At 32.9% G+C, this 25,116-nt stretch overlaps 4 protein-coding genes across 6 annotated transcripts; 1 reads left to right on the top strand and 3 right to left on the bottom strand.

The window, feature by feature from the left end:
- Window positions 1–1,588: 1,588 nt before the first annotated feature.
- LOC117923246 (flavonoid 3',5'-methyltransferase) lies at window positions 1,589–4,064 on the bottom strand. Its single transcript, XM_034841469.1, has 5 exons — window positions 3,912–4,064; window positions 3,683–3,768; window positions 2,476–2,620; window positions 2,180–2,311; window positions 1,589–2,100 (listed from the first exon to the last, which is right to left on the bottom strand). The coding sequence occupies exons 1-5, from the start codon at window positions 3,960–3,962 to the stop codon at window positions 1,807–1,809; spliced, it is 708 nt and encodes a 235-aa protein (XP_034697360.1). The 5' UTR covers window positions 3,963–4,064; the 3' UTR covers window positions 1,589–1,806.
- Window positions 4,065–8,066: 4,002 nt separating this feature from the next.
- Window positions 8,067–9,664, bottom strand: LOC117921201 (WAT1-related protein At3g30340-like). Its single transcript, XM_034839026.1, has 6 exons — window positions 9,483–9,664; window positions 9,324–9,386; window positions 9,116–9,232; window positions 8,618–9,032; window positions 8,326–8,477; window positions 8,067–8,226 (listed from the first exon to the last, which is right to left on the bottom strand). Exons 1-6 carry the CDS (start codon window positions 9,662–9,664, stop codon window positions 8,067–8,069), a joined length of 1,089 nt encoding a protein of 362 aa, XP_034694917.1.
- Window positions 9,665–15,347: 5,683 nt separating this feature from the next.
- LOC117911224 (pentatricopeptide repeat-containing protein At4g01570) lies at window positions 15,348–18,703 on the top strand. Its single transcript, XM_034825501.1, has one exon. The coding sequence runs from the start codon at window positions 15,778–15,780 to the stop codon at window positions 18,154–18,156; it is 2,379 nt and encodes a 792-aa protein (XP_034681392.1). The 5' UTR covers window positions 15,348–15,777; the 3' UTR covers window positions 18,157–18,703.
- A 747-nt stretch (window positions 18,704–19,450) lies between these two features.
- On the bottom strand, window positions 19,451–24,213 carry LOC117924700 (probable arabinosyltransferase ARAD1). 3 transcript variants are annotated; one of them, XM_034843434.1, is made up of 4 exons: window positions 23,481–24,213; window positions 22,232–22,342; window positions 21,839–21,958; window positions 19,451–20,349 (listed from the first exon to the last, which is right to left on the bottom strand). In XM_034843434.1, the coding sequence occupies exons 1-4, from the start codon at window positions 23,964–23,966 to the stop codon at window positions 19,924–19,926; spliced, it is 1,143 nt and encodes a 380-aa protein (XP_034699325.1). In that variant the 5' UTR covers window positions 23,967–24,213; the 3' UTR covers window positions 19,451–19,923. The 3 variants fall into 3 exon arrangements, with proteins under 3 accessions (XP_034699325.1, XP_034699310.1, XP_034699317.1); XM_034843419.1 differs by having other exon boundaries at window positions 22,046–22,342; window positions 23,481–24,212; XM_034843426.1 differs by having other exon boundaries at window positions 21,863–21,958; window positions 22,046–22,342; window positions 23,481–24,209.
- Between the last annotated feature and the right edge of the window lie 903 nt (window positions 24,214–25,116).

Genomic DNA, 25,116 nt, shown 5'->3' with positions numbered 1-25,116 from the left:
AACTAGCCCATTTGGATCACGTCAATCAGAATTTTTATTTTTAATTATTTTAATTTACTTAATTTTCCCCCACCTTTCCCATTCTCTCCATCTTGTTTTCATTTTCAGCTAAAAAAATGAAGCCTTACTTGGCATATAAGACTTCAAGATAAATTTTGAAAAAAAAAAAATATTTTTTATGATTGGACTCTGCATGACAATAAAAGAGGATTGATTTGAACAAAAATTTTGCAAAGTGGTTAACCTTATATATATATTTTTTTTTATAAAATGACTATTTTACCCCAAAACTCAAAATAACATGCCGACTACTTAGTTGGAATGACTTTAGGAAAATACTTTAAAATAATAATAATAATAATAATAATATTAATACTAATAATAATAATTGAAAAAACTGGGTTTCGACTCATTAATTTTAAAAAATATATAAAAAAAAGAACTCCAACTTTTATAAATCAATTTTATCTTCATCAATTTTAAAATGTTTTAAAATTCACTCATTTTTTCATAAATCAAATAATTATTTCCTGAAATATCTTTTTACTTGATAATATTAAATAAATTTATCAAAAAAATTCATCATTTTAATTTGATAAAGTATCTTATAAATAAATATATTATAATTTTTCTATTATATAATATGAGATACAAATCCTTCTATAAAAATTCTCTCGATCCTCAAATCATAAATAAAATATTTATACTTCCCTAATTAATAATGATTTTAAATCCTGTGTTATATAAATTCACTCATCTTTTCATTTTTTTAAATAAAAATTGAATAAATTTTTTTTAATTGACATCAATAATAAAATATTTTTAAAAAAAATAAAATACAATTAAAACTAAAATACTTAAAAATTAAATACAATTAAAACCAAAAAACTTTAAAAATAAAATAAAATATTGGCTCCTATTATATTTTCAACTCTTTCTTGATATCTATATTTTCTACTAGTGTATTTTAACAAAGTGAAAATCAATATTTTATTTTAAAGTTTTTTTTAAAATTTTTAATTGTATTATATATATATATTTTAAATTGTCAATTGATGTTATCAACCTGACAAATAAAAAAGTCATTTTAGATAATAATTATCCCACTTATGAAAAATTCCATGTATTTTAAAAATAGAGTATTTTCTAATTATATTTAATTTGTTCACTTATTTTTTAGGGTTATTTTGAAATATAATGATATAAATATAGAAAATAATTAAAAAATAAAATGTTACATCTAAAAATTAATTTTAAGATTTATTTTAAAATATAAGAATAGGTTAAAAATATTTTAAGTTTCTAAACAATTTTTTATTATAGAAAACATAAAATAAAAAAAATAAAAAAACTGTTTTCTAAAATTATTCTAAAAAATTGTTTTAAAATGTTTCCAAACAAGTCCTTCATATCATAAGTCGACAGTGTTGTGCTAGGCCCATATAAGTTCCGACCATAAAAAGTCTTTTTAAGCCCACATCTAAGCCACTCTTCGACATGGCTTGAAGAACCAAATTGAGAGGTCGTCCAAGGGAGAATGAATGAAACTTGAAGTAGATACATCAATGGCAGTGTCCAAAATTTTCAATTGAAACTTGAAGCAGAAATTCATTCCCAAAACAGAGTCTGGACATGAGTTCAAATACAAATACAAATCCGTCAAAAGACTTCCTTGAAAAATCAACACCATAAGCAAACCCTAAACCTCAGTGGATAAGGTGACGCTATGTTGTAGCGACACCCTATGTTTATAGTGACTCGTTATAAATGTCACCGTATCTCTTTTTTCTTGTAGTGGGATTTAGGCTAATAGAGGCGCCTGCAGAGCGCGACGCCATCTCCAATAGAAAGGTGAGAGAGTTCAACCCTGGGATCTGATGCCAAGAATTTGTTCAACTTCATGAAATGGACTCTGCCTGCTCTCTCAAAATCCATCATTTCTTCTTCTTCAGATCGCGCTACTGAACCAAACCATAGAGTGTTATCGTAAGCGATTATGCCTCCAACTCTAACCAACTTCAGCAGCAGCTCATGGTAGTTGAGGTAGTTCTCCTTATCAGCATCCACCATCGCAAAGTCCAATGTCCCTTCTTCTTTCCCCTGCACACATTCATTCATTCAAATAGAGAGGTGTTTGGTTGAAGGTAGCGGTGGCTCGAGCTACGCAGAGGACACTTACATCGGCAATGAGATCGTTTAGAACTGTCATTGCATCTGATTGAATGAAGTTGATCTTATGCTCCACACCTGCCTTCTTGATAAATGGCACTCCAGTTTGGTACGCTTCTTTATCTGGATCAACCGCTATTATCTGCACAAAAAACACTTTCTGAAAACAATTCTCACTTGTTTTCGAGAACAAAATCCTATTTGAAAAACAGTTTTTAGAATATATTCTTTAAAAACTATTTTATGTCTGAAATTCAAGGATGTTTTCTAAATTTGAAAACTATTTTCTTTTCTAGAGAGCTTTGCCTTGCCATCTTGAGGCAGGGCAAGAGCTGTTGCCAAGAGAGAATAACCGGTGAACACTCCGAGTTCGATTGTCTTCTTGGCATTCATGATCTTTAGAAGCATTGAAATGAACAGTCCCTCATCGACAGGGACATTCATCAGGCTCCTGCATGCCACATAGGAATTAAATTATTAATGCACTGTAGATTAGGATAGGAATGAGAATGAGAATGAGAGTGAATTAAGGGGTTGTTTGGCACTCAGAAATTGGGAATGAGAATGAATATTTTTGTTTCCATTCCTATTTATTGTGGAATGGAAATAAAATGATGAAAAAATGAATTTTGATTTATATGATAGCTAATTTTTAATTCTTACTCTCATTTTTATTAAAAAATTAATAAAAATAAAAATAAATATCACAGTTTCCCTTAATATATGCCTATCACCTTTATGCCTGCCTATTGCCAGAGATTTTAGTGGACTCGGTTTGGCTGGGCTGGGCTTATTTTGAGGCCAATCCAATGGCTGAGGTCCAGTCCAAACTATAAAATAAGTCAGAGAAATTGAAAAATAGAGAAGAAAACAACTTATTGGGAGAAAAACAAAAAAAAAAACAAAAAAACAAAAAGGAGAAAATTGTTTGAAGAAAAATGTGATATTTGGAGATTGCGTCCGTTTTGCAGTGATTTAAAAAAGTGTTTCCAAACTTTTTTAACAATTAAAAATTTGTATCAATTAATAAATGATAAAAAATACTTAAAGTGCATTTGGTAATAATTTTAAAAAATGTTTCTAATATTTGTAACATTAAGAAATTTTTATTTTTCAAGTATTAAAAAAATTGGAAACAATAGAATGCGTTTAATAATTCTAAGAAGTATTTATAAACATTTTAATATTTGAAAATTTTTATTTTTTAAGTATTAAAAAAATTAAAATCACTATCAAACACATTTGATAATGTTTCTATTTGAAATATTTTTAGTAAAAACATTTTTCTTGAACGCTCATTAAATAATTTTTTTTTTCTCTTTTTCTTGCACTTTCCATAATTCAAATTGAAGGGGGGAAAAAACTAGGTTTGAGAAAAGGACTAAAAATAATTAAAATAATAATAATAATTTTGAGGATTCAAGCTGATTAATTTTAAATAATATCCCTTCTCTATACCTCAATTTGGATCTTCCAAATATAAACTCAGATTATTAATATATATGAATATTACCAATACTTATGCTTTTCTACCGTGGCCTCCCTGAGGCCTTTCAGCTGCTCATGCTCTCTTGGGTATGCACTTGTTTCCAATATATACTGTCACACAACAAAGGAAAAAAACTTCAGCATGTTGATTACTTCAAGATCCACCTTTTAATCATCAGGAATCCAGATTTTTCATTTCAATTCAAGACCTTGTAGACATATCTTCGGTATAGAAATATAAGATAGAAACCTACCTTTGTGAGGGCTTCAGTTTTGAGAATCCCCTTGTGACTTGAGCTGGACATGGCTGAAGACTGAATTGAGCCTGCCGTACAAGAAAATGAGGAGCTTGGTTTATTTCTACGATGTGACTATAAGAGAGAGAAGTGAGGGAGTCTGAAGTTTAAGCAGGAGTGTTCTCTTTTCTGTCGGCCCAAAAGAAGGGTGGAGTAGGAGACTTCAGGACCGTTTCTTCTATCATAGAGTCGATGCGCATTATCCTATGTATAAAAATGAATAAATAAATACAAATTAAGGGCAGTGTCGTAATTTAAATATAAGTTTGTATAAAAATTATTTTTTATTATACAATATATTATTTAAAATATTATCAAAACATAATACCGTTTTCTCTTTGAGTTACGACTTGATTATATATGAAGGTCAAATTTTAAATATTCATATATTTTTATGGATATTTAGATTTATTAAAAATTATTCTTCAAATATTAAGGTGATTTAGAAAATCAAAAAATTACGGAGTTTGAGAAAGGTGAGTCATTTCCTTCCTATTAAAAAAAAAAAAAAAGTGTGAAGTTGAAACTTTGAATGGAGGTAGGTATATATATAACTTTTAATAGTAGGTACATATATAACTTCATTATTCCACCCACTGGAAGTTGAAACTTTGAATGGGGTAGGCATATATATAACTTTTAATGGGGGTTGTATACCACACATGTGAGGGTTCGTCCACGTGTCCCTCTCAAGATAATGAGGTTTGGAAATTGATTGAGGGTGAAGCCTTCCGGTGGAGAATTTAAGACAAGTTTCTCAAGTTAGGGTTAATTTCAAGGCCCACTTTTTATCCTTATAATTAGTACAATCATCCATCTTTTCAGACCTACCATCAGTGCAACCCCATATCTCTTTAGATCCATCGTCAGTATAACCCTCTATTTCTTTACACATATCTTCAGTTCAACCCCCTATTTCTTCAGATCTACCATCAGTACAACCTCCTACTTCTTTAGACTTACCTCCATTACAACCCCCTACCTCTTCAGACCCACCATCAATACAGTCCCCTACCTATTCAAACCCATTATCAGTACAACCACTTACCTCTTTAGACCCACTTTCAGTGCCTTCTACCCCATATGTCGATCATCTTTTATTGCACATAAATGCTTCCTTAGCTACTCCATTAGGACCTAAGTTTAGGACATCAGTTCTACCATCACCAAAGACATCTATATTTGTCTCTATATCTATGCAGATTGACACATCTACTTAGCTAGATTTACCGCCAACCATTTCGAGGGGTAAGTGGGGCCCACGTCAACTTAAATTGCTACCTTCACCACCACCTCTATTTCCAGCTCCAGTTCCATCACAGAGATGTTCTTCATGTGTCACATGCAGTACATGCTATAGTTAGAGAAAAACGACCAAAAATGAAGAGAGTACCAGTTACACATAGGTTCTCTCCTTGTGGAGGTATGTGAAATTATATAAGTTTTTTTTTCTACTATATAATGTTTAATGGGTATTTGTTGTGACTTTGATTAAGCTACTAAAAATTACATTTTGTAGTAAACTTTTTCTAATGGATCTCATTAACTAATTTTGTCAAAAATTCTATATATGGCAACTGCGGCTTAAAAGTATACTATTATTTTGATAAAGATAAATTTGTCATAATACAAATAAATTAATATCTTAAAAAAAATTAAATATCTTAAATTAATAAATTATACAATTTTATATATATAAATTTATTATTTTAAGATTATTAATTTATTAATAAATAAATATTTATTTATAATATTTTCTATTTATCAATTTATGTTTGTTGAAGTAAAACTATATTCTTAAGTTTAAACATAAAAAATTTATTATTAAAGTTTATATTTTTAATTTTAATAATAAATTATAATTTAATAGTTTTAATTAAATTTGAAATTAAAAAATAATTAAAATCTCAGTTGGCAACTACGACTTAAAAGTATATTGTTATTTCGATAAAAATAACTTTATCATAATACAAATAAATTAATATCTTAAAAAACAACAAATTAAATATCTTAAATTAATAAATTATACAATTTTATATATTATTTATATGTTATATAAATTTATTATTTTAAGATTATTAATTTATTAATAAATAAAATATTCATTTATAATATCTTCTATTTATCAATTTATGTTTGTTGAAGTAATACTAGATTCTTAAGTTTAAATATAAATAATTTATTATTTAAGTGTATTTTTTTAATTTCAATAATAAATTATAATTTACTAATTTTTAATTAAATTTTAAATTTAAAAAAAAAAATAATTGAAGTCTCAATTGGCAATTGCGACTTTAGTTCAAAAATGAAGCATCAATTGTTAACTGAGGTTTCAGTTTAAAAATAAAGTCTCAATTGACAATTACGATTTCAATTCAAAAACTAAAGCCTCTTATAGCAATTATGACTTCAGTTCAAAAATGAAGTCTCAGTTGACAACTACGGCTTTATTTCAAAAATGAAGTCTCAATTGCCAATTGAGGCTTTAACTAAAATTATGAATATATATATATATATATTTTATGACGTGGCTCTTATGTGGCACTAAAAAGGCCAATTTGAACATGAGTTTCATAAAATGGTTAGATCTTATATTTTTTTTTTAATAAATGGGTCATTTTGACCCAAAACTCAAAAAAATGGATGCACATGAAAATTAGGATTATCATGTTTTGTTACAAAGATAAAATAATAATAATTTACATGAAAATGTGCAAGGTTTTAATATGATCGGATCAATATCATCTTCTGTCACATATGAGAAAGATGATTCTATTATTTTATAGAAAATAAGAATATAGAAATTAGATCTAATTATTGAATCTGAAATATCTTTTGTTTTTTCATTAGTTAATTGTCTATCATTCTTTATCATATCTCTATTTATTATATATATAGTTTTTATAAATTCATCTACACATGTAAAGAATGTAAAGAATTATGATTTATGATGTTATGTCAACAAAAGTAAAAATACAAAGATAAAATGATTCATATCCAAAAATGCACGAGGTCTTCATGGGATTCGATTAATCATATCTACCTCCACAAATGAAAAATATCATTTTATTATAATATATAGAATATTATAAAAGGCAAAAAATTAAATTAAATTATCGAGTCTAGAAAAATCTCATGCTTCTCTACTCCTTTCATTTAACGAATATGTCTCATTCTTCTTCATATATCTATCCATAATGTATAGTGTTTATAAGTTTATCTTCGTGTCATAAAGTTTTGAAGGAAGCATAAATTCTTTACTAGATTAACTTACAAAATATTTGATGGCTGAACATGATTCACATCTAGACTGTTGGCCAGCGTTTTACATATACAATGACATAATAAGCATCTAGTTTATAAAGCTCTCAAGCATCCATTCTTTATCATTTTAACATTTGTTCCTTGGAGGATCTGGATGCAGTAATTAAAGGTGGGAAAGGTTAGCCGTCTCTTTAAACTTTAGTGAGCTTACAGGCATGTATGTATGTGAACGTCATCAGGAAACTTTTACAAGCTTTCTTTCCTATTTTTTATTTGGATTTGATATCCATATATGCTATAAAGAATCCTGCTACATCCCTTCTTCGTCCTCCTCCTCCTCATCATTATCTACCAAATAAAGACAGTAGGAGGGTATGCTGTCTCTGGATGTGGGTGTGGCAAGACATGGGTGGAGGCATCCAAGCACTAAAAGACTGGAATCCCATGCGTTGCTGATGATATAAGCAATGACAAATGGGCATGGGTGCTTTTCAAGGCTGAGGCCAATGTGTCATTGTTGCCAAAGCAGTAAGCCATTAGTCCTGAGAGGAATACTGAACAATTCATGGCATAGGATTCTAGTTCATGTGGAAACAGTCAGAAACATGGCTCAAATCAGAAGATTTTTCATTCAATGATAAGATACTAGTCAGCATCAGTATTATTTTGTGTTTTTTTCTAGTATATCAAGCACGTGTCATGGTGATTCTGCTCTGGAATATTGTTAGCATTGAAATTGATCGATATCATGATCTTCATATGGCAGGTCCTTTCAAGTTGGCCACATAATAATCTTTCTTTCTTGTACATCAAGCACATGCTATTTGAAAACCCGGGTTCACTCAGGGTTCATTGAGTTCCAGTGATTGGGACAACTTGTGGGGCCATATCACATTCTGGATCTTCTTCAGCTACTTGGGACTGCTTCATCACACAATCCTCTTCCTCCTTGCTTTTACCCCACAGAAGAATGTACAAACCAGCTATGACTGGGATTGATCCCAGAACACTGTCCATTACAAATGTAGAGGATATTAGGAACTTAGAAAGGTGTAATTGTGTTGTAAATGAGTGGTTTTTTCGAGAATGGTGAAGGGAAAAAAAAAACCTTCCAAGGTGGATTTGTTCATGCAGGATAGAGAAATCAAAGATGGCTACAAATATCTGTATGAAAGGGGTGAATGCTGCAGTGAAGACCGGGCCTTTTTGATTTACACACCATGACATTAACCCATAGCACAAGCCTGATCCCACAATCCCCTGCATCCACACATGAAATGATGAGCTTTTGAAATCTGTAAGTATGCTGCAACCATTTATTGTCATAAAGAACAGTGTAGTGCAGCACATGAAGCAATACCGGTTTCTTAATAGTACTTGGATTGTGAGGGAATACTTACAGCAAAGATGACACTAGAGATCTCTAACTTCCCTTTCAGAATCCACAAGGAGAGGTCCCTATCCAAAATTGAACTTAAGATAGCTGCCTGAGTGGCACTGAAGAAGGACATTATCGCGGTACTAGAATATTGGCAGGGGTACTTCTTGCTAATTCCGGCTTGTAGAAGGAACCATGAAGACCAAGTGAGGCTTGCTGCTGTCAAAACCATTGAACCGGTGGCCCAGCTCTTTGTCCTGTGGGATGAAATGCTGGTCTTGGCATGGCTTGTTCCAGGGATTTCGGCTTGGGGATATGCAGGGTTTGTTAATGGCATCCCTCTGTAAAGCCCCAGCAATAAGGCTCCACCAATGCAAATGAATGTCCCCAACACCTTAGCTCTCCCACACTTGCTTCCTAAGTTCACTTTCTCTAGCCTGAAAGAGCTCAATACAATTACAACTACTGTTTTTCCCTCGACAATCATAAGAACAAGAATACCTTAATGATTTATGCTTACTTGAATACCAATGACAGTATGAATGTGATTGCAGGCACCAAGTTGATGAAAGCACAAGAAAAAGTAGCAGATGTGTATTTAAGGCCAAGAAGGAAGAAGTATTGCGTGAGAGTTGCCCTGAAAAACACAGTACTTTTCAGAAGCTCTCAACAAAAACAACAATACAGAGAGTAGTAATTCAAGATGATCGATGATTAGTACAACGAACCCGAGTAAGGCACTAGCAAAAAGGTGACATAAAATCCGAAATGTGAGCTTTGGCCTGCTTTTCCTGCAAGAAAAACATACTATCTGCATGAGATCTTTATATACTGAGTGAAGCTAGCTGGCTAGCCAGCTTTAGGCATTGAGCAAATGGCAAATATACCTTTCCAGAAAGAAGGCGACGGCGGATATAAAAACAGTAGAAATAGACTGTCTGTATGTGATGACAACCAAATGGTTTGCTCCTTGGTCGAGGATCATCTTAATAAGTACATTCGCCACTGATAATCCAAAATTAACAGCCACCATTGCAGCAACAGTCTTGAGTTGTCCATGGCAGTTCATCTCTACTATATGGTTATTTCAGCACTGAACCAGTAAGTATATTCTGACACCCCTCTTCTAACTCCTTAGGTTGTATACTTCCATATATATATATATATATATATATATATATATATATATCTACACACATAGAGAGGCAAACAACCCCAAGAAAATAGGGAATTAGGCAATAGAAAATTCTCAAGTCATGTCATCAACTTTACAAATCCCTTTTTTTTCCCTCTTGTTGGAGGACAGTCTTCAGCAATTGGGGATGACAGAATCCATGGTTAAACTCATATTCATGCATCAGCATAGCGAAGCCTGAGAGATCGTCACGAGTTCCGAGTATTCATTTCCCTTTTTTTACCATTTTCAGGTGATGATCTCCATCCCCACGTGACCCTTTCAGCTGTTAATCACAAGAGAATACTAAACAAATCATAAGCATCTCCAGAAAGTGATGGGAGATCGATAAGGGCAGGCAAGCATCCATTTCCTCTTCTCAGAATCTAATACTTTCAGAAATGGACTTACCAGCTATCCCTTCCTCATTACTGTTACATTCAAAGTAAGAACAATGTGTCAAATCTTACAAATAAATTATTGCAAATATTGAAACAATATGATTCTTGGGCACTGTAACTAACACTGAAGGATCATCTTTTTGTACAAAGCAATGAATATAAAAACTTGAGGGTGAAAGATGATGCTGATCTTTCATTCCAATTCAGAGAAACATCTTCTTTACATGCCATCATATTCTAGGAATTATATTTACTGGTGTGTATGTGAGCCAAAAGGAAGAAATCCCATCAAGTAGGAGCTATATGGCAAACATATAGTATAACTGCAACTCACATGGTTAAAAGGATTTCTCGATGTGTCGCGATAACACAATAACTCAACCTATGAATATGTCCAATCCATGTCAAACCCAACTCATGGTTGGTTTGGGAATTCATAATCTCCGCCAAGTATATGGGCAACTTCAGTTCTTATGAGTTTTTATTAGTAGGGTGTTTGATAAATTAACTTAATAACTTAAAAGTAATTTAATGAATTAGTTTATATCTATCCCAAATTTTTTTGTGAAAATATCTTAATATTGCACCTTAAAGTTAAAAATGATTTTAAGTATCAAATCGAAATAACTAACCTACTTTTACTTGCATCTAAAATTATGTTTACAAAAAAAATTTGACATTGATATAAGTTAAATCACTAAGTTATTAAGTCACTAAGTTGATGTATCAAATAACAACTCTAAACTCAAGTTTTAATATTTAAAAATATTTTAATAACTAAATGAGAATAATAAATTTATTAATCTAATATAATTAAAAAGTTGACAAAAATGGATTTATTTTGTTAATAGTTACATAATAATGTGCAATTAGGTTTCAACATATTGTTGTCACTAGTTCGAGTCCCCTCAAGGTCATTGGAGGCTTACTCCGTCGTTAACTTCAGGGCCCCGTGAGATTAGTCGAGGTGCGTGTAAGCTAACCCGGACATCTACGGATATCAAAGAAAAAAAAAACATATTGTCCATACCAACTTTTATGCCTATTTGATTAATTTTGCTTAGAAAAACTTATAATTCGAAAAAATGTCGAATATAGAGTTATATTTTAGAAAAATGTCAAATATAGAAGTTAGAACCGTAAAAATCATATTTTAACTTGTACAAAAATTAATTTTATATTTAATAAAAACTAAATAATATCAACCTTATACTTCAAGTTCTAAGTAAAATTAAACAAAATAAATTACATATATATATATATATATAAAGGAACTATCCATAAAAGGAAAGTGAATAGTGCAAAACTTACTCACAGGTGCAAATTTGGTAAGAAAAAGACTTGAGACATTCAAGAGGGAATCTACCACCTTTTTTCTCCTATTGATTCCATTACATCATCACCTCACTCTATACTGGGACTCTTCACTATAATTAGATGCTTCAATTTCCAAAATGTTGCTTTCTTCATTGGATATGGATTGATTCTGAATGGAAATGGCGATACAAAGTAATGAATTTGCCTTTTTATTATATTCTTCCTCTCTTCTTTGTGGACATTATGTTGAAATATTTGGCATAAATTCAATAGACTATTTTTATAATTTTTTTCTTTTAAAAAAATAAGGTTTTTTTTAATAGCTTATATTAATTTTATAAATTATTTATAAAAGGTAAGTCCATTTATATAATTGATATAAATTTGAAACTTAAAGAATCGATTAAACCAATTATAATTGTCAAATGGGTGTTTAAATAATAGATATTAAATTGCTCGGTATCAATTTTATGTTAATTTAATGTAATTCAATGACATTCAATTGGAAAAATCCAATATAATGTATCGATACTTATCAAAGTCCGAATCTCGATTGTTAAAATGTATAATAAAATCTGAATAACTAAATAAGAGTATAAATATATGAAATCAAGTTACAAACAAATAGAACTAATGCATAAAAAAAATTAAAAATTGGGATGAACGTATAAAATGATGGATCAAGATACAAAAATATGTATCAACTGTATAAAGTAATGAGACCACACATGAGTGATAGAGTAATGAAACTTGAGTATAAAGTAATAAGACTTGCAAGTTCATACCATCCTATTAATGATATTTTTCAATAGATATCGAGTTCGTTATGTAGTTGAACCCAAATGATATGCATAAATTATGAAAGGAATGAATGAATAGTATTCAAGTCCTAGAAGTTTAACTCATGAGAGTCCTATTCAAATTAAATAAATTTTAAAAAAAATTATAGGATATCGATTTTATATTTTAGAATTTACAATCTTGATTATTAAAAATATATGATGAAATTTAAATTATCGGACATGAGTATAAATATATGAGATTAGATTATAAAAAAATGAAATTAAAATAAATAGCAATGAAACACAAGTATAAAACAAGGATCAAACTATGCCATCTAAGCAACTTTTCAATACCATACCTTCAAATTTTAGCAAATGGGATATTGACATCCGTAAAGAGGTTGTAATAAAAAAATTAAATAAAAACCAATTGTAAGCATCCTAAAATTCTATCTTTTGTACAACCTTTTTTTCATTGATTAAGAATTAAAATTTGATGTATCCTACCTAATATTAACAAAAAAAAAAATTATAACAATAAATTCATTGTCATGTTTAAGAATGACTTGTATAAATGGGATTAAAAATTAAATATAAAAATCAATTTATTTAACAACCAAATTAAAATGGATTTATATCTTTTTTTAAATCATTTTGTATATAAAAATAAAATTGCAAAGAAGTTGACGATTTTATACTATTAGGGTAAGAATATTTATTTTATTTTATGCAAATCTAAAGTTATAAGTTAAAGATTATGTTAAAAAAACTTATTTTTTTAATTTAGTAAAGAGTTTATAATATTTATAAAAAGAATAATTTTAATTTAGTTTATGTTATTTCATGAAAATATAAGTTGTAACTCAAAGATTATGCTAAAAATATTTTTTAAAATATATTTAGTACAAAGTTTATCTTGTTTGTAAAAAATAAATATATAAATTAATTCACCTCACAACTAAATTAAAATGGGATTTACATATATATTTATATATTTTTTAATCATTTTGTACAAAAGATTGAAAATGGAGCGGCTGAAGATTCATTTAATAATAAAAAATTTCAAAAAGGGACAAAAAAAAAAAAGGTTGAAGACTTTATACTCTTTAAGGTAAGAATGTTTTTTTTTTTTTAATTCAAATATAAAGTTATGAGTTAGAGATTATATTTATAAAAAAAATTATTTTTTCTTTAATTTAGTAAAGAGTTTATAATGTTTTTTAAAAGGAAAATTTTTAATTAATTTTATGTTATTTCATAGAAATATAAAGTAACAAAAAACATTTTTTAAAAAATATATTAGTAAAGAGTTTATATTGTTTGTAAAAATAATAATATTAATTCATTTATTGTTCAAAATGATGTTACTAGATACTAATGCTCATTTTTTATATATAATAATGCATGTAGATTGTAATTATTTTGTTAATATTTATTTTAGTTAATATTTATATGAAGAGGATTAAATGCATTTTGATAGTATTTTTTTCTAACAATTCATCTTTTTAATTGTTGATAGTATTTCTATAGTAGATTAAAACAATGTTAAATAAATTTAAAAATACATCAACAATTAACTTCATTAAAAAGGACATGAAAGATGTAGAAAAATAAAAAAGATTAGGAAAATATAGGGAAAAAAGACATGAAAAATATAGAAAAAAAATTATTTTCAAAATTTGAGAAAAGTGAACAAGAAAAAGTAAGAAAATAAATGAATTTATTATTATTATTACTAGATTTTCCATACCTCACATATTTTGTACCCTAATTTTATTTATTAATCACATTTTTCATACCTTGATCATATTTTTTATACCTTAGTCAGATTTTTCACACCAATCATATTTTTCATTTCAAGTTGCATAATTAATACCTTAATCACATTTTTTGTACCATAATCATATATTTTGTACCCTGATCATATTTTTCACTCACATTTTTTATACCTTGATTATATTTATTTTTTTTTTACCTTAATAACATTTTTATTACATTGATCAAAATTTTCATACCTTGATTAACTAGTCACATTTTTCATACCTTGACCAATAACTCACATTTTTTCATACGATGGTCGCTTTTTTCATATACTGATCATATTTTTTATATTTTAATCACATTTTTTTGTATCTTAATCACATTTTTCGTACCTTAATCAAATTTTTTGTATCTTGATCATATTTATTATACCTTAATAACATTTTTCATACCTCGATTGCATTTTTCGTATTATGATCACATTTTTCGCACTTTAATCATATTTTTCATACCTTGATTACATTTTTCATACCAAAATAATATTTTTCATCCCTTAATAATATTTCTTTTACTTCGGCACTTTTCATATTTGAGTCACATTTTTTGTATTTTGGTTACATTTTTCATATCTTGGTGACATTTTTTTGTATCTTAATCACATTTTTTCTACATTAGTCACAATATTCACATCTTAATCATATTTTTCATACATTGATAAAATTATTCATAATTTTATCACATTATTCAAACATTGGTCATATTGTTATCTCCAGTGTAGAATTCTCATTGATGGGTTAAAATAGCCTAGTTGAAGATTCAAACCTATATTTTGATGGACATAAAACATTAGACGATGTCAATTAAATCAATTAAGAAATAAGAAATAAATTTTAAAAACTATATCTAAGCTTTTGAAATTTTAATACAATCATATCAATATAATCGAATTTTAACATAAGAAACATTATAATTACCTTGCTAATAACAAAGTAAGCAAAAATGGTATACGATGAAATTTGTATTTTTATTAATAAATACATTTTATAATATTTATATGGATTTCTTTTTTATTTTATATCTATTTTTTTTTTTTCTCAATATTCATGTCCTATTTATTTCATATAAATCCAAATATAACTATTTTTTAAAATTTAGAATGGATGGCCAAGATCTCATCTTCCACATCGAATGCTCCTAAGGATTTCTTTGGTACTTCCCTGTGGGATAGTCAGAATTTTCCGTAAGATAATAGACCAAAACATATATTATGATTAGTTCTACTTTTGACTTTTGAGTTCGTACCGATTGGAAGCCGCAAGGGATCATAAAATAATTCTCTTATGTTTTTTACTTCAGAGGACGCGCGAGTCCTCGCCGCGACGAGCTTTTATAAATTTCGAGATTTGACGGCACAGCAGCTTTGATGCCTTGAGATCTCAGATTTCATGAGCTTGGCAGCGTTCCAGCAGGGGAGCAAGAAGGCTCTAGCAGAATAAAATGTGATTGGCGGTGGGTGTTTTACTCTAAAAGTGAATGACCACAAGTTTCTCTTCTTTATGCCATGCACTGGATGTTCTCCTCATCTGGGCTTGGGACCAAAGGATACAAGTTCTATTCAAGGACGCTGCTTTTCTATGCGTGGAAACATTTTCTCGGAATTTGAAACATTTTCCCAGAATTTTGAAGCCTCGGTTTCAGCAGCTCATCACTTAACTACATCACAAATTGGTATTTTATTGTTCTAGCAATGCGCCACGGAAGAACACTTTCTTCTTCGGCGGCTGCTGGTGCGGGTGTTAAACTTGGAGATATGCTTTTAGTGGCCTCCATTTCGAGAACACTATCTGAGCGCGGGACTCGGAGCCCTGACCTCGAGTCCATTCCAATATCGGAGTCTCTTGTTGTGCAAATTCTTGGGAGAAATTCGCTTGATGTCTCCAGGAAGGTGGAGTTTTTCAGGTGGTGTTCTTTCAGGCATAATTACAAACATTCGGTGGGCGCTTACTCTGACATTTTCCGAATTGTGTGCAGAGCCGGGGCTGAGTTTCTGGACCAAGTCCCGCTCCTGATGAGCTCCATGAAGGATGATGGAGTGGTTGTTGGCCAGGAAACCTTCAAACTCCTGCTTGATTCTCTTATTCGGGCGGGTAAATTTGATTCGGCACTTGAAATTCTTGATCACATAGAGGAATTGGGGACTGGCCTGAACTCCTATGTGTATGACTCTGTTCTTGTTGCTTTAATTAGAAAAAACCAATTGGGTTTGGCCTTGCCCCTCTTTTTCAAGCTATTGGGTGGTGATGAAGGACAGGGAGGTGTCCCGGTTCCTGAATCCAATGCCTGTAATCAGTTGTTGGTTGCTCTGAGAAAAGCAGACATGAAAATTGAGTTCAGAAATGTGTTTGAAAAATTGAGAGCAAAGAAGGATTTTGACTTGGATACACAGGGTTACAACATATGCATACATGCATTTGGGTGTTGGGGTGATCTGGGTACTGCTCTGAACCTCTTCAAAGAGATGAAGGATAAGAGCTTGAATTCTAGTTCTTTTGGCCCTGATTTGTGCACTTATAATAGTCTGATTCGTGTGCTGTGCTTGGTCGGGAAGGTGAAAGATGCTCTCATTGTTTGGGAGGAATTGAAAGGGTCTGGGCATGAGCCTGATGCTTTCACTTACCGAATCCTTATTCAAGGGTGCTCTAAATCATATAGAATGGATGATGCGATGAGGATATTCAATGAGATGCAGTATAATGGATTCTGTCCAGATACCATTGTTTATAATACTCTACTGGATGGGCTATTTAAAGCCAGGAAAGTTATGGAAGCTTGCCAAGTGTTTGAGAAGATGGTTGAGGATGGGGTAAGGGCATCGTGTTGGACTCATAATATTGTGATTTGTGGCTTGTTCAGGAATGGGAGGGCTGCAGCAGGTTACACTCTATTTTGTGACTTGAAAAAGAAGGGGAAGTTTGTGGATGGAATCACGTATAGCATTGTTGTGTTGCAGCTTTGTAGGGAGGGGCAACTTGAGGAAGCACTGCAGTTGGTGGAGGAAATGGAGGCTAGAGGGTTTGTTGTTGATCTTGTTACCATAACATCCCTCTTGATTGGATTCCATAAGCAAGGTAGGTGGGATTGGACAGAGAGGCTCATGAAGCACATTAGGGATGGTAATCTAGTACCAAATGTCCTCAACTGGGAAGCCAATATGGAGGCTTATATGAAAGCCCCACAAAGCCGAAGAAAAGATTATACACCAATGTTCCCATCTGATGGTAACTTGAGTGAAATCATGAGTTTAATTAGTTCTGCTGACACGGGGATGGATGGCAGCCCTGGTTCAGAAGAGGATGTGGCTCAACATGAGGATCAGTGGTCATCATCCCCATATATGGATCAATTGGCCAGTCAATTGAAGTCCAATGATGTTTCTTCTCAACTGTTCTCATTATCCAGAGGGCAACGAGTCCAGGCAAAAGGGATAGACTCATTTGACATTGATATGGTCAATACTTACCTATCAATATTCTTGGCCAAAGGAAAGCTGAGCTTAGCCTGCAAGTTGTTTGAGATATTTAGCAATATGGGTGTCGACCCTGTGATTTACACCTACAATTCCATGATGACTGCGTTTGTCAAGAAGGGCTATTTCAATGAGGCATGGGGCGTTTTTCATGAAATGGGAGAGAAGGTCTGCCCACCAGACATAGCAACATACAATGTGATAATTCAAGGCTTGGGGAAGATGGGAAGAGCAGATCTAGCTAGTGCTGTTCTCGATATGCTAATGAAGCAAGGTGGATATCTTGACATTGTGATGTATAATTCACTGATTAATGCTCTCGGGAAGGCTGGGCAGATTGATGAAGCAACCAAGCTTTTTGAGCAAATGAGGAGCAGTGGGATAAATCCCGATGTTGTCACTTTTAATACACTTATTGAAATTCATGCCAAGGCAGGTCAACTAAAGGCTGCATACAAGTTCTTAAAATTGATGTTGGATGCTGGATGCTCCCCCAATCATGTTACAGACACAACCCTGGATTTTCTGGGGAAGGAGATTGACAAGTTGAGGTACAAAAAAGCATCAATCATACGCACTAGTAAAGATGATTCTTCTTGAAGAGGAATTTTGTGGGCAAGGTTGATCCAGGGTTTTGCTGGATTTGTTGGGGATGTGACAGCCTTACAATGGAGTTTGGAGCTTAAGGTATGATCTTCTCTTTGGTTGGGCTCTCAGTACCAATTCCTGATTCAGAGTTTGCAATTACCATGATCCAGAATGTCATTGAAGAAATACATCCTCCCATAGCCATCACAGAGGATTGCAAACAGCCAACCTTAGGTTGATGGCAATGGAAAATCATGCATACGCTCAGGGAAGCAAACAACAGAGCTGGTGCCTTAGCCAAACATGGGCGCTGCTACAAATGTCACCATGGAAAATTTTGCCGAACCGCCATGTCTGTAAGAGCTGCTGATGGCTTGCCTTCAAGGATTGACCTGTTTGAGGCTTTGCTGGTCTTGCTCCTGTTACAAAGAAACAAAAACTTAAATGACAAGAATAATAATAATGTTGCTTGTACCACAAACTGGCAAGACTGATTACAAAGAACATTTGAATTTGATTTGACAATAATGTTAACATATATTATCTTTGCGCAATCTAATTCTGAAGTATGTGGTTAACTAGATCTTAACAATGGATCACCATGGTCCATGGGATGCTCTTCTTTTTCTGTGACACTTGAAACTTCTTCACATATCAGGATTGTATAGTCGTGTACTCTGCATGGCATCTCCAGTTATGATCTTTGAAAGTGGTGAACAAAATGTATCCTTCAAATTTAATATAGATTTTACTGAGTTCCGAAATTTATTTTTTTTCCATTTATGCAAATTGCAACCTTCTACTGGCATATCGAGTAACAGTACCGTTTCACTTCAATCTCCCTTTGTTTGAATGGAAAATGAAATAGGGAAGAAGTTTGTCCATATCATTGGGTTGTGCATTTGCATTATGGCTCTACTCAAATGGGCTTTTGATTTGATTTACATCGAGCTATGCAGTATGAAGGTAAATGAGGAACCATAATGACCAAGGGGGGTGTTGGCCATGATCTTTCTGCCGCCAGAAATGGGGAATTTTTAGAATTTGCCGTTGTAGCTTACACAATCTTGAATTTTTTGGATGTTAAAAGTTTGTCACTGCATGGTGTTGGCTTCAGTTTTGATCAATAGAAACCGTTGTTTTGGTCAGAATCATCTCCTATTCTGTTCTCAAAGGTTCAAATTCTCGATGCCTATCAAGGGAAAAAATAAAAACTTGAAATTCAGGATTGAACCAATCCTCCCTTGCAGGCCTACAGAGATTCATTATTCATTGAATGCGCAGAACAAAGCAGATATCAGGGCAGTTCAGCAAGCAAAATATTTATGAAAATCAATCAATATGTGCTCTTCTCCACACTACAAAAGCTGGCTTTCATAGGTAATATGGGCTTGTCGCTTTCTATTGAATGACCAAATAAAATGGCCAAAATTACAATTACAATCAGTCAGAAACAGCTCATCACTGAAATATGGATGCACACAGGCAGTACATAATTAAATTCTCACTCACTTCTGTATAGTGTAAGATGAGCTGCATCAGCCTGTGTCTGGGTGAGAAACTAACCCAAGTGCATCATCGCTAGAAACTGAACCCACAACAGGGAGTCTCACTCAATTGCTGGGATGGGAAAAAGGAAAACAGAATGAACCATTATACCATTTGTGCAAGTATTGCCGGCTGTGGTTGCATATAACTCTCTGGTTGTTCCCCCTTTAAAACTGTAGTCACTGTGAATGATTTTGTGATTTACAAGGTAATGAAAGCAGGATGCTGAAACTATCTCCTGTGGTCCCACCAGTCTGGAACTTTCAACCTTCGGCTTCTATGTACATCAAGGTTGGCCCTGGGAAGCTTGTGCTTTACCTGTCTCCATAGCATATCAATAGCGTCTCCTTTCTTTGGGGGGTACTGGAATTCATAGTGATGGGAGATGTACTTGAGATGCCTCCACATTTCAACCCATCTCTCTTTGGGAATTTGCCGGAGCTGTCCTATCATGTAACCTGGTTCCAATGCCTCTTTATCAGAGAAGAAAATTGAGAACTGTGTGTAGTCAATCTCATCCTCATAGGGGAGCTCAATTTGGTCGCTCACAATCACCGGAACGCAGTGGCTCATAATAGCATCAAACAGGCGGCAAGATGAAGGGGTGTCTCCTGCTGGATGCAGACAAAACTTCGATGATCGCATCCCTTGAGTGGACTGTCATACCAGAAAAGAGAGATAAGATCGATGGTGAAAATGCAATTGTAAATACTTGAAAAATGCAAAAGATCATGGTATCTAACTTTGGGAGTCTCTAATTTCTAAGCATGGATTCTATCATATTCAGTAAACAGGGACTTGGCTTTTCAATGACCTCAATATAAATGAAAGTCCTCTTTGAAAAGAATAAAAGAAAAACATGCACACCCCAAAGTTGACAAGAACAAAGTTTAGATAAAAATCCAGCTGCTTTGACAACCTGTATGATCAATTCTTTGCTCTGCCAAAGTTCCACAATAGAAATTTTCTTGCATAGCAGAAAATTTTGAGTTTACAACAAGATGATGATGTTTGGCTACTACTATACAAAGGACAGTGGTTCCTATTTGTATTGCTATTGACAAGAAGACTTCTACACCTTAAGCACCAACCCACCACAATACAATAAACAGCCATAACACTCCCTTCAAAAATTGAACTTTCAGCAAATGACTAAACTAAAGATCAGGATTATTTTACAATTTTTTTATGATAGTTTAGGAGGGTTGACAGTACGTAAAAATAAGGTACTGAGAATTACAGTTTTAAATTTTCCTCATTAAATTTAGCTTTACCTTATTTCTAACATACTTGCTTCAAGGTGAGGTTGAATACAGTAACTGTTAAGAGTTTATGTTAAGTCCCATAATTGCCACCCTTGATTTTCAACAATAATGTGTTAGGCTATAAACTTGTAGGACATCAGTCATATCTCATCATGATCCTTCTTAGGGGTATTCTTCCACATAAATGTCTAAAGAACGTCTCTAAAGCTCCAACTCTTATTCTCAAAAGTAGAATTTTCCTAACACATGAAACATGCATTTTGAGAATAAATTGGCTGAGCTCCTCAATAGGATAGTCAAACAGATCTACCTGGTACCAATGGTGAGGTACAGGACGCAAGGACATGAATCACATGTAATGTGACTGCAAACCAGGTAATACAGAACTATGGGGTCCTTCCAAAGTTCATGAAGAAAAAGAATAGTAGTTAATAAACAAACATCTCTTAGAAAGATCCCTAGAAGCATTAAGCATACACATCAAACAAAGGGCAGCACCATCCCTGCTGTCTGGCTGACCCTTATGCATGCAAGCCAAAGGCTCCATTCATATACTTATCAATCTCACATGGCAAGGCAACTGACAAAGACTTCTCAGCATATCAGGAACCTTGTTGAAAAGAAATGTAAGTTATCAACAAACAATCAAATGGAAATCACTGATGACAAACAAAATATCAGTATTGGCGGCACTCATGGAGGGGGGCGTTGGGGACCCATCATAATGGCTCAACAGTACCAAAACAATATTTTTTATTTTCAGAGAAAAAAACACTGATCAAGCAGAAAGATACTATCAGTAATCTCCTAATGCTTGCAAAGTAGTAGGTATTTCAGTATATAGATATGCACATAACAATATCAATTTTACACCAACTCACCAAGTCTATTAATATTGTACATACCGCTTTTATATTTGCTCCCGATGCAAAGCTCTGTTCATATATGACATCATCATACCCAGCTAACAACTTAGCCAGTTTAGCACGAACAATTCCTTCCTGCAACATTACAGGGATCAAAATCATTTCTAGTTCCAAATATAAGTAATTATGATGATACGTTGATCACCTCTAGAACCAACATACATCTTTCCTGATTGTCCTCCCCCTGAAGAATAAAAGTGTGGTGCGGGACTCATACGGGTCTGGAGAATTATCATCTGTAAAGGAATCAACCACGTGCACATAAGGGGCCACCACATCTTTCCTCAGGTTTGATATCTCTTTAGGATAGCGTCCAAAATCTGCAACAATAAGAATAGATGTGTTCACCTGTTCCCGAAAAAATCTGAAAGCATTCGGATGATGCATGGGAATCACATGGTCCCTGCCTCCAGATCTCTGCCAGTACTTGGATTCCCTCAAAATCTTTAGTATGTCAATCTGAAATTGAAAGCAAACCATACCCAATTATCAATAAAATACAGAAGACATGGAAAAATATATATATAAAAAAAAAATCTCCGGATAATGGCATTTAAAGAGATTGATTAGTCCCACATAACAATGATAATTTAGCAACAGATAACACTCAGGAGTGGACTGACAGACTTCAGGCAAAGAAAGAAAGGTGGGTTTTCAACAATAGTTGCCAAGCAATAGCAACATTTTCAACATCCTGCACAAAGGGCTTTGGAAATCAAAAAGCTGATTTTATTAGTACCAAACACATTAAAATGCTGAACTCCTAGAGAACCCTGAAGGAACTTTTACAGTCAATAGCCTAACCATATACCACCTAAAAGATCTCCAGATTCCACATAAAACCAAATAAAATGACTAAGAGCTGTTTAATTTCCCCTTCAAACTCTGATTCTAGCTTTGTTTAAAAAAAATCCATCCATCTCCAAATCTAAATGCCAGTGATTCAACTTAGTTCCCAGGTATAATTCCATTTTCAAATTGCATAAAACCCTTTATAAAATAGTGGTATTCTCTCTACTTCACCACTTAGGAGAATTCCAAATCTCACATATAACCAAACAAGATGAAAAGAAGCATTTAATTTGCTCTTGAAATTACCTGTCCATTTCTAGCCAACATGCCATTCTTTAAGGCTTCAATTGCAATTAGGAAGTATAATCCCAATCTCCAATTGGATAAAATTCTTAGTCATATCTTGATGGAATGGCAATCCATACAGAATCCAACTGTCAGGCACTGGGCTCAGTACCAGAGCAAGGCATCATTCAGAGAGCTTTAGACTGCCGATGGGTTTGGTGCTCCCTAAACCTACAGGTTCCTACTTCACTAACCAAATCAATAATAGCTCTAACTAGAACAACTGTCAGAAAGTTATAACATTTTTGCATTTATTTAGTCGAATCTCCCAGATGCAAAATCAATTTTACTATAGTTGCTAATCTGCTACAAGATTACGATGATTAAAAATCTCACCAAAACAGTCGTCAAAACTTCCTAAAATTCAAATCACCAAATTCCACAAACAACTAAACTACTAAGAAAACAAGGTTCAACATACCAAGAAAAACTCTAAACCACAGCAAACACAGCCAAGTACCTGCAATTGCCGATCGAACTCCGTATCCGGATCTGTCATATTATGCCCATGAGTATTGAAACTCAACGACGAAAAAAAGGGCACAAAGAACGCATCAGCCATCTCCGGATCCCAAACCCTAACCGCCTCTCTGGTCTCATTCCCGCCACCCCCATCGTACAGAAGCGAAGCCATCATCCAATACTCCACACTGTGCTGCTTCTTCAGTCCAGAATTCGACGGCCACGGCGGCAAATTCTCCCCCGTCACCGGCGACTCATCTACCGGGCTCCGACGCCGCAACATCCCGACGTGGAACCGCCGGGGGAGATCGTACATGTAGACCATGAGAGGACCTCCTCCCGTTGAACATGGAAAGCGGCCACCCGGCCTTGGAGATAGAATGGGGTACAAGTAGGATCGGAGATCAACGGTGGCGATGAAGATGGAGGTGGTGAGAAGGAGGAGAGCCAAGATAAGCACAGAAATTGTTGCTTTTCCGACCATTTTCCACCGATCTGATGATAAAGATCAGATAAAATTCATCCCTTCAATGTTGTGTTTCGACAGTTAAAACGGTAAACCGGCCGATTTTTATTTTTGGCCGTATTCAGAATGAGGAGATACAAAGAGTGGGGAAGATTGGATCTGACGTTAGAGAATGTTGCACCTTTGAAGTATTTTATCCGCTGAGTGGATCGAGGCTATGTTACCGGACTAGTTGTTGGAAAACATAAATGTTATTTTTCTCTTCAATTTATAACGATCTACGAGATTGTTGGAGACTTGGAGCCACGTTCTGTGTTTTGATTGTCCACGGTCATATAAATAATAGAATTGAAATTGACTCGTTTTAATATTTGATCTCGATTTTCTGAGCCGGTTTAACAATTGGTGTTTGTTTTGGGTATTGAGTACTTAGATGATTGATAATTATATCACGAAAAGTTTTTTTTTTTTTTTTAATGAGTTTTATTTCTAATATTTTTTATTTCATTTTTTATCAAAAGATTAACTATAGAATGAAATGCAAGTTAACCACCTAAGTTTGTAAGAGTTTGAGAAAAATTAAGAAGAAAAAAGAATCAATGAATATCATCCGATCAATAAATATAGGAAATGTGAGACTATCATCTGAAGACACTTCAATTCAAATAAAATCATCAAGATTAACACGTATTTGAAATATATAATCTCGTCAATTGGAATATAATAATGTCTTTCTTAAGTTTATGAATGAGTCACTCAAATTATAGAGATGTTAAACATTCTAAAAAGTTTAATCTATTTTTTATAATTCTATTGGAGAGAGACCGTTGGTGTGCTCTTAGATCAAACTCTCATTTCAAGAATTGGTGTTGTTTGGTTGCTCTTATTAGATAGTCAAAGTCTCCATCTGTCAAAGTCAAGGCTGATGAGTTCAAGTCACAAAGACTCCTTGTGTGGGTAATGACCTACCTCATTAGACATAAATTAATTTCAAATAATATCAGTGAAGTCCGATCAAAAAATAACTTTATTGAGCAACTTCAAACATAGTTTGGATAACATAATTAAAATCATCATAAAAGTGAACTCCTAATCCATAAATGTGGGATCATATTTCATTCATGAGTAAATCATATCTAGCCAAAGTGAAAGGCTATAGCCCCTTTAT

The sequence above is a fragment of the Vitis riparia genome, chromosome 1 (genome assembly GCF_004353265.1).
Source record: "Vitis riparia cultivar Riparia Gloire de Montpellier isolate 1030 chromosome 1, EGFV_Vit.rip_1.0, whole genome shotgun sequence".
Classification (NCBI taxonomy): domain Eukaryota; kingdom Viridiplantae; phylum Streptophyta; class Magnoliopsida; order Vitales; family Vitaceae; genus Vitis; species Vitis riparia.
The sequence above is the reverse complement of the archived record's forward strand: the minus strand, read 5'-3'. Positions and strand labels throughout refer to the sequence as shown.

What these genes read in the sequence shown, in the direction of transcription:
- LOC117923246 (XM_034841469.1), bottom strand. Translation starts at nt 3,962, where the DNA reads ATGTCCAGCTCAAGTCACAAGGGGATTCTCAAAACTGAAGCCCTCACA. An exon ending in GTAGAAAAGCATAAGTATTG is followed by an intron (nt 2,621 to 3,682) that starts GTAATATTCATA and finishes TGTGGCATGCAG; the next exon opens with GAGCCTGATGAATGTCCCTG. An exon ending in TAAACGATCTCATTGCCGAT is followed by an intron (nt 2,101 to 2,179) that starts GTAAGTGTCCTC and finishes GAATGTGTGCAG; the next exon opens with GGGAAAGAAGAAGGGACATT.
- LOC117921201 (XM_034839026.1), bottom strand. Translation starts at nt 9,664, where the DNA reads ATGAACTGCCATGGACAACTCAAGACTGTTGCTGCAATGGTGGCTGTT. An exon ending in TTTGCTAGTGCCTTACTCGG is followed by an intron (nt 9,233 to 9,323) that starts GTTCGTTGTACT and finishes TGTGTTTTTCAG; the next exon opens with GGCAACTCTCACGCAATACT. An exon ending in ATACTGTCATTGGTATTCAA is followed by an intron (nt 9,033 to 9,115) that starts GTAAGCATAAAT and finishes GAGCTCTTTCAG; the next exon opens with GCTAGAGAAAGTGAACTTAG.
- LOC117911224 (XM_034825501.1), top strand. Translation starts at nt 15,778, where the DNA reads ATGCGCCACGGAAGAACACTTTCTTCTTCGGCGGCTGCTGGTGCGGGT.
- LOC117924700 (XM_034843419.1), bottom strand. Translation starts at nt 23,966, where the DNA reads ATGGTCGGAAAAGCAACAATTTCTGTGCTTATCTTGGCTCTCCTCCTT. An exon ending in GGAGGACAATCAGGAAAGAT is followed by an intron (nt 21,959 to 22,045) that starts GTATGTTGGTTC and finishes GTAATGTTGCAG; the next exon opens with GAAGGAATTGTTCGTGCTAA. An exon ending in GTACAATATTAATAGACTTG is followed by an intron (nt 20,350 to 21,838) that starts GTGAGTTGGTGT and finishes CTGGTATGACAG; the next exon opens with TCCACTCAAGGGATGCGATC.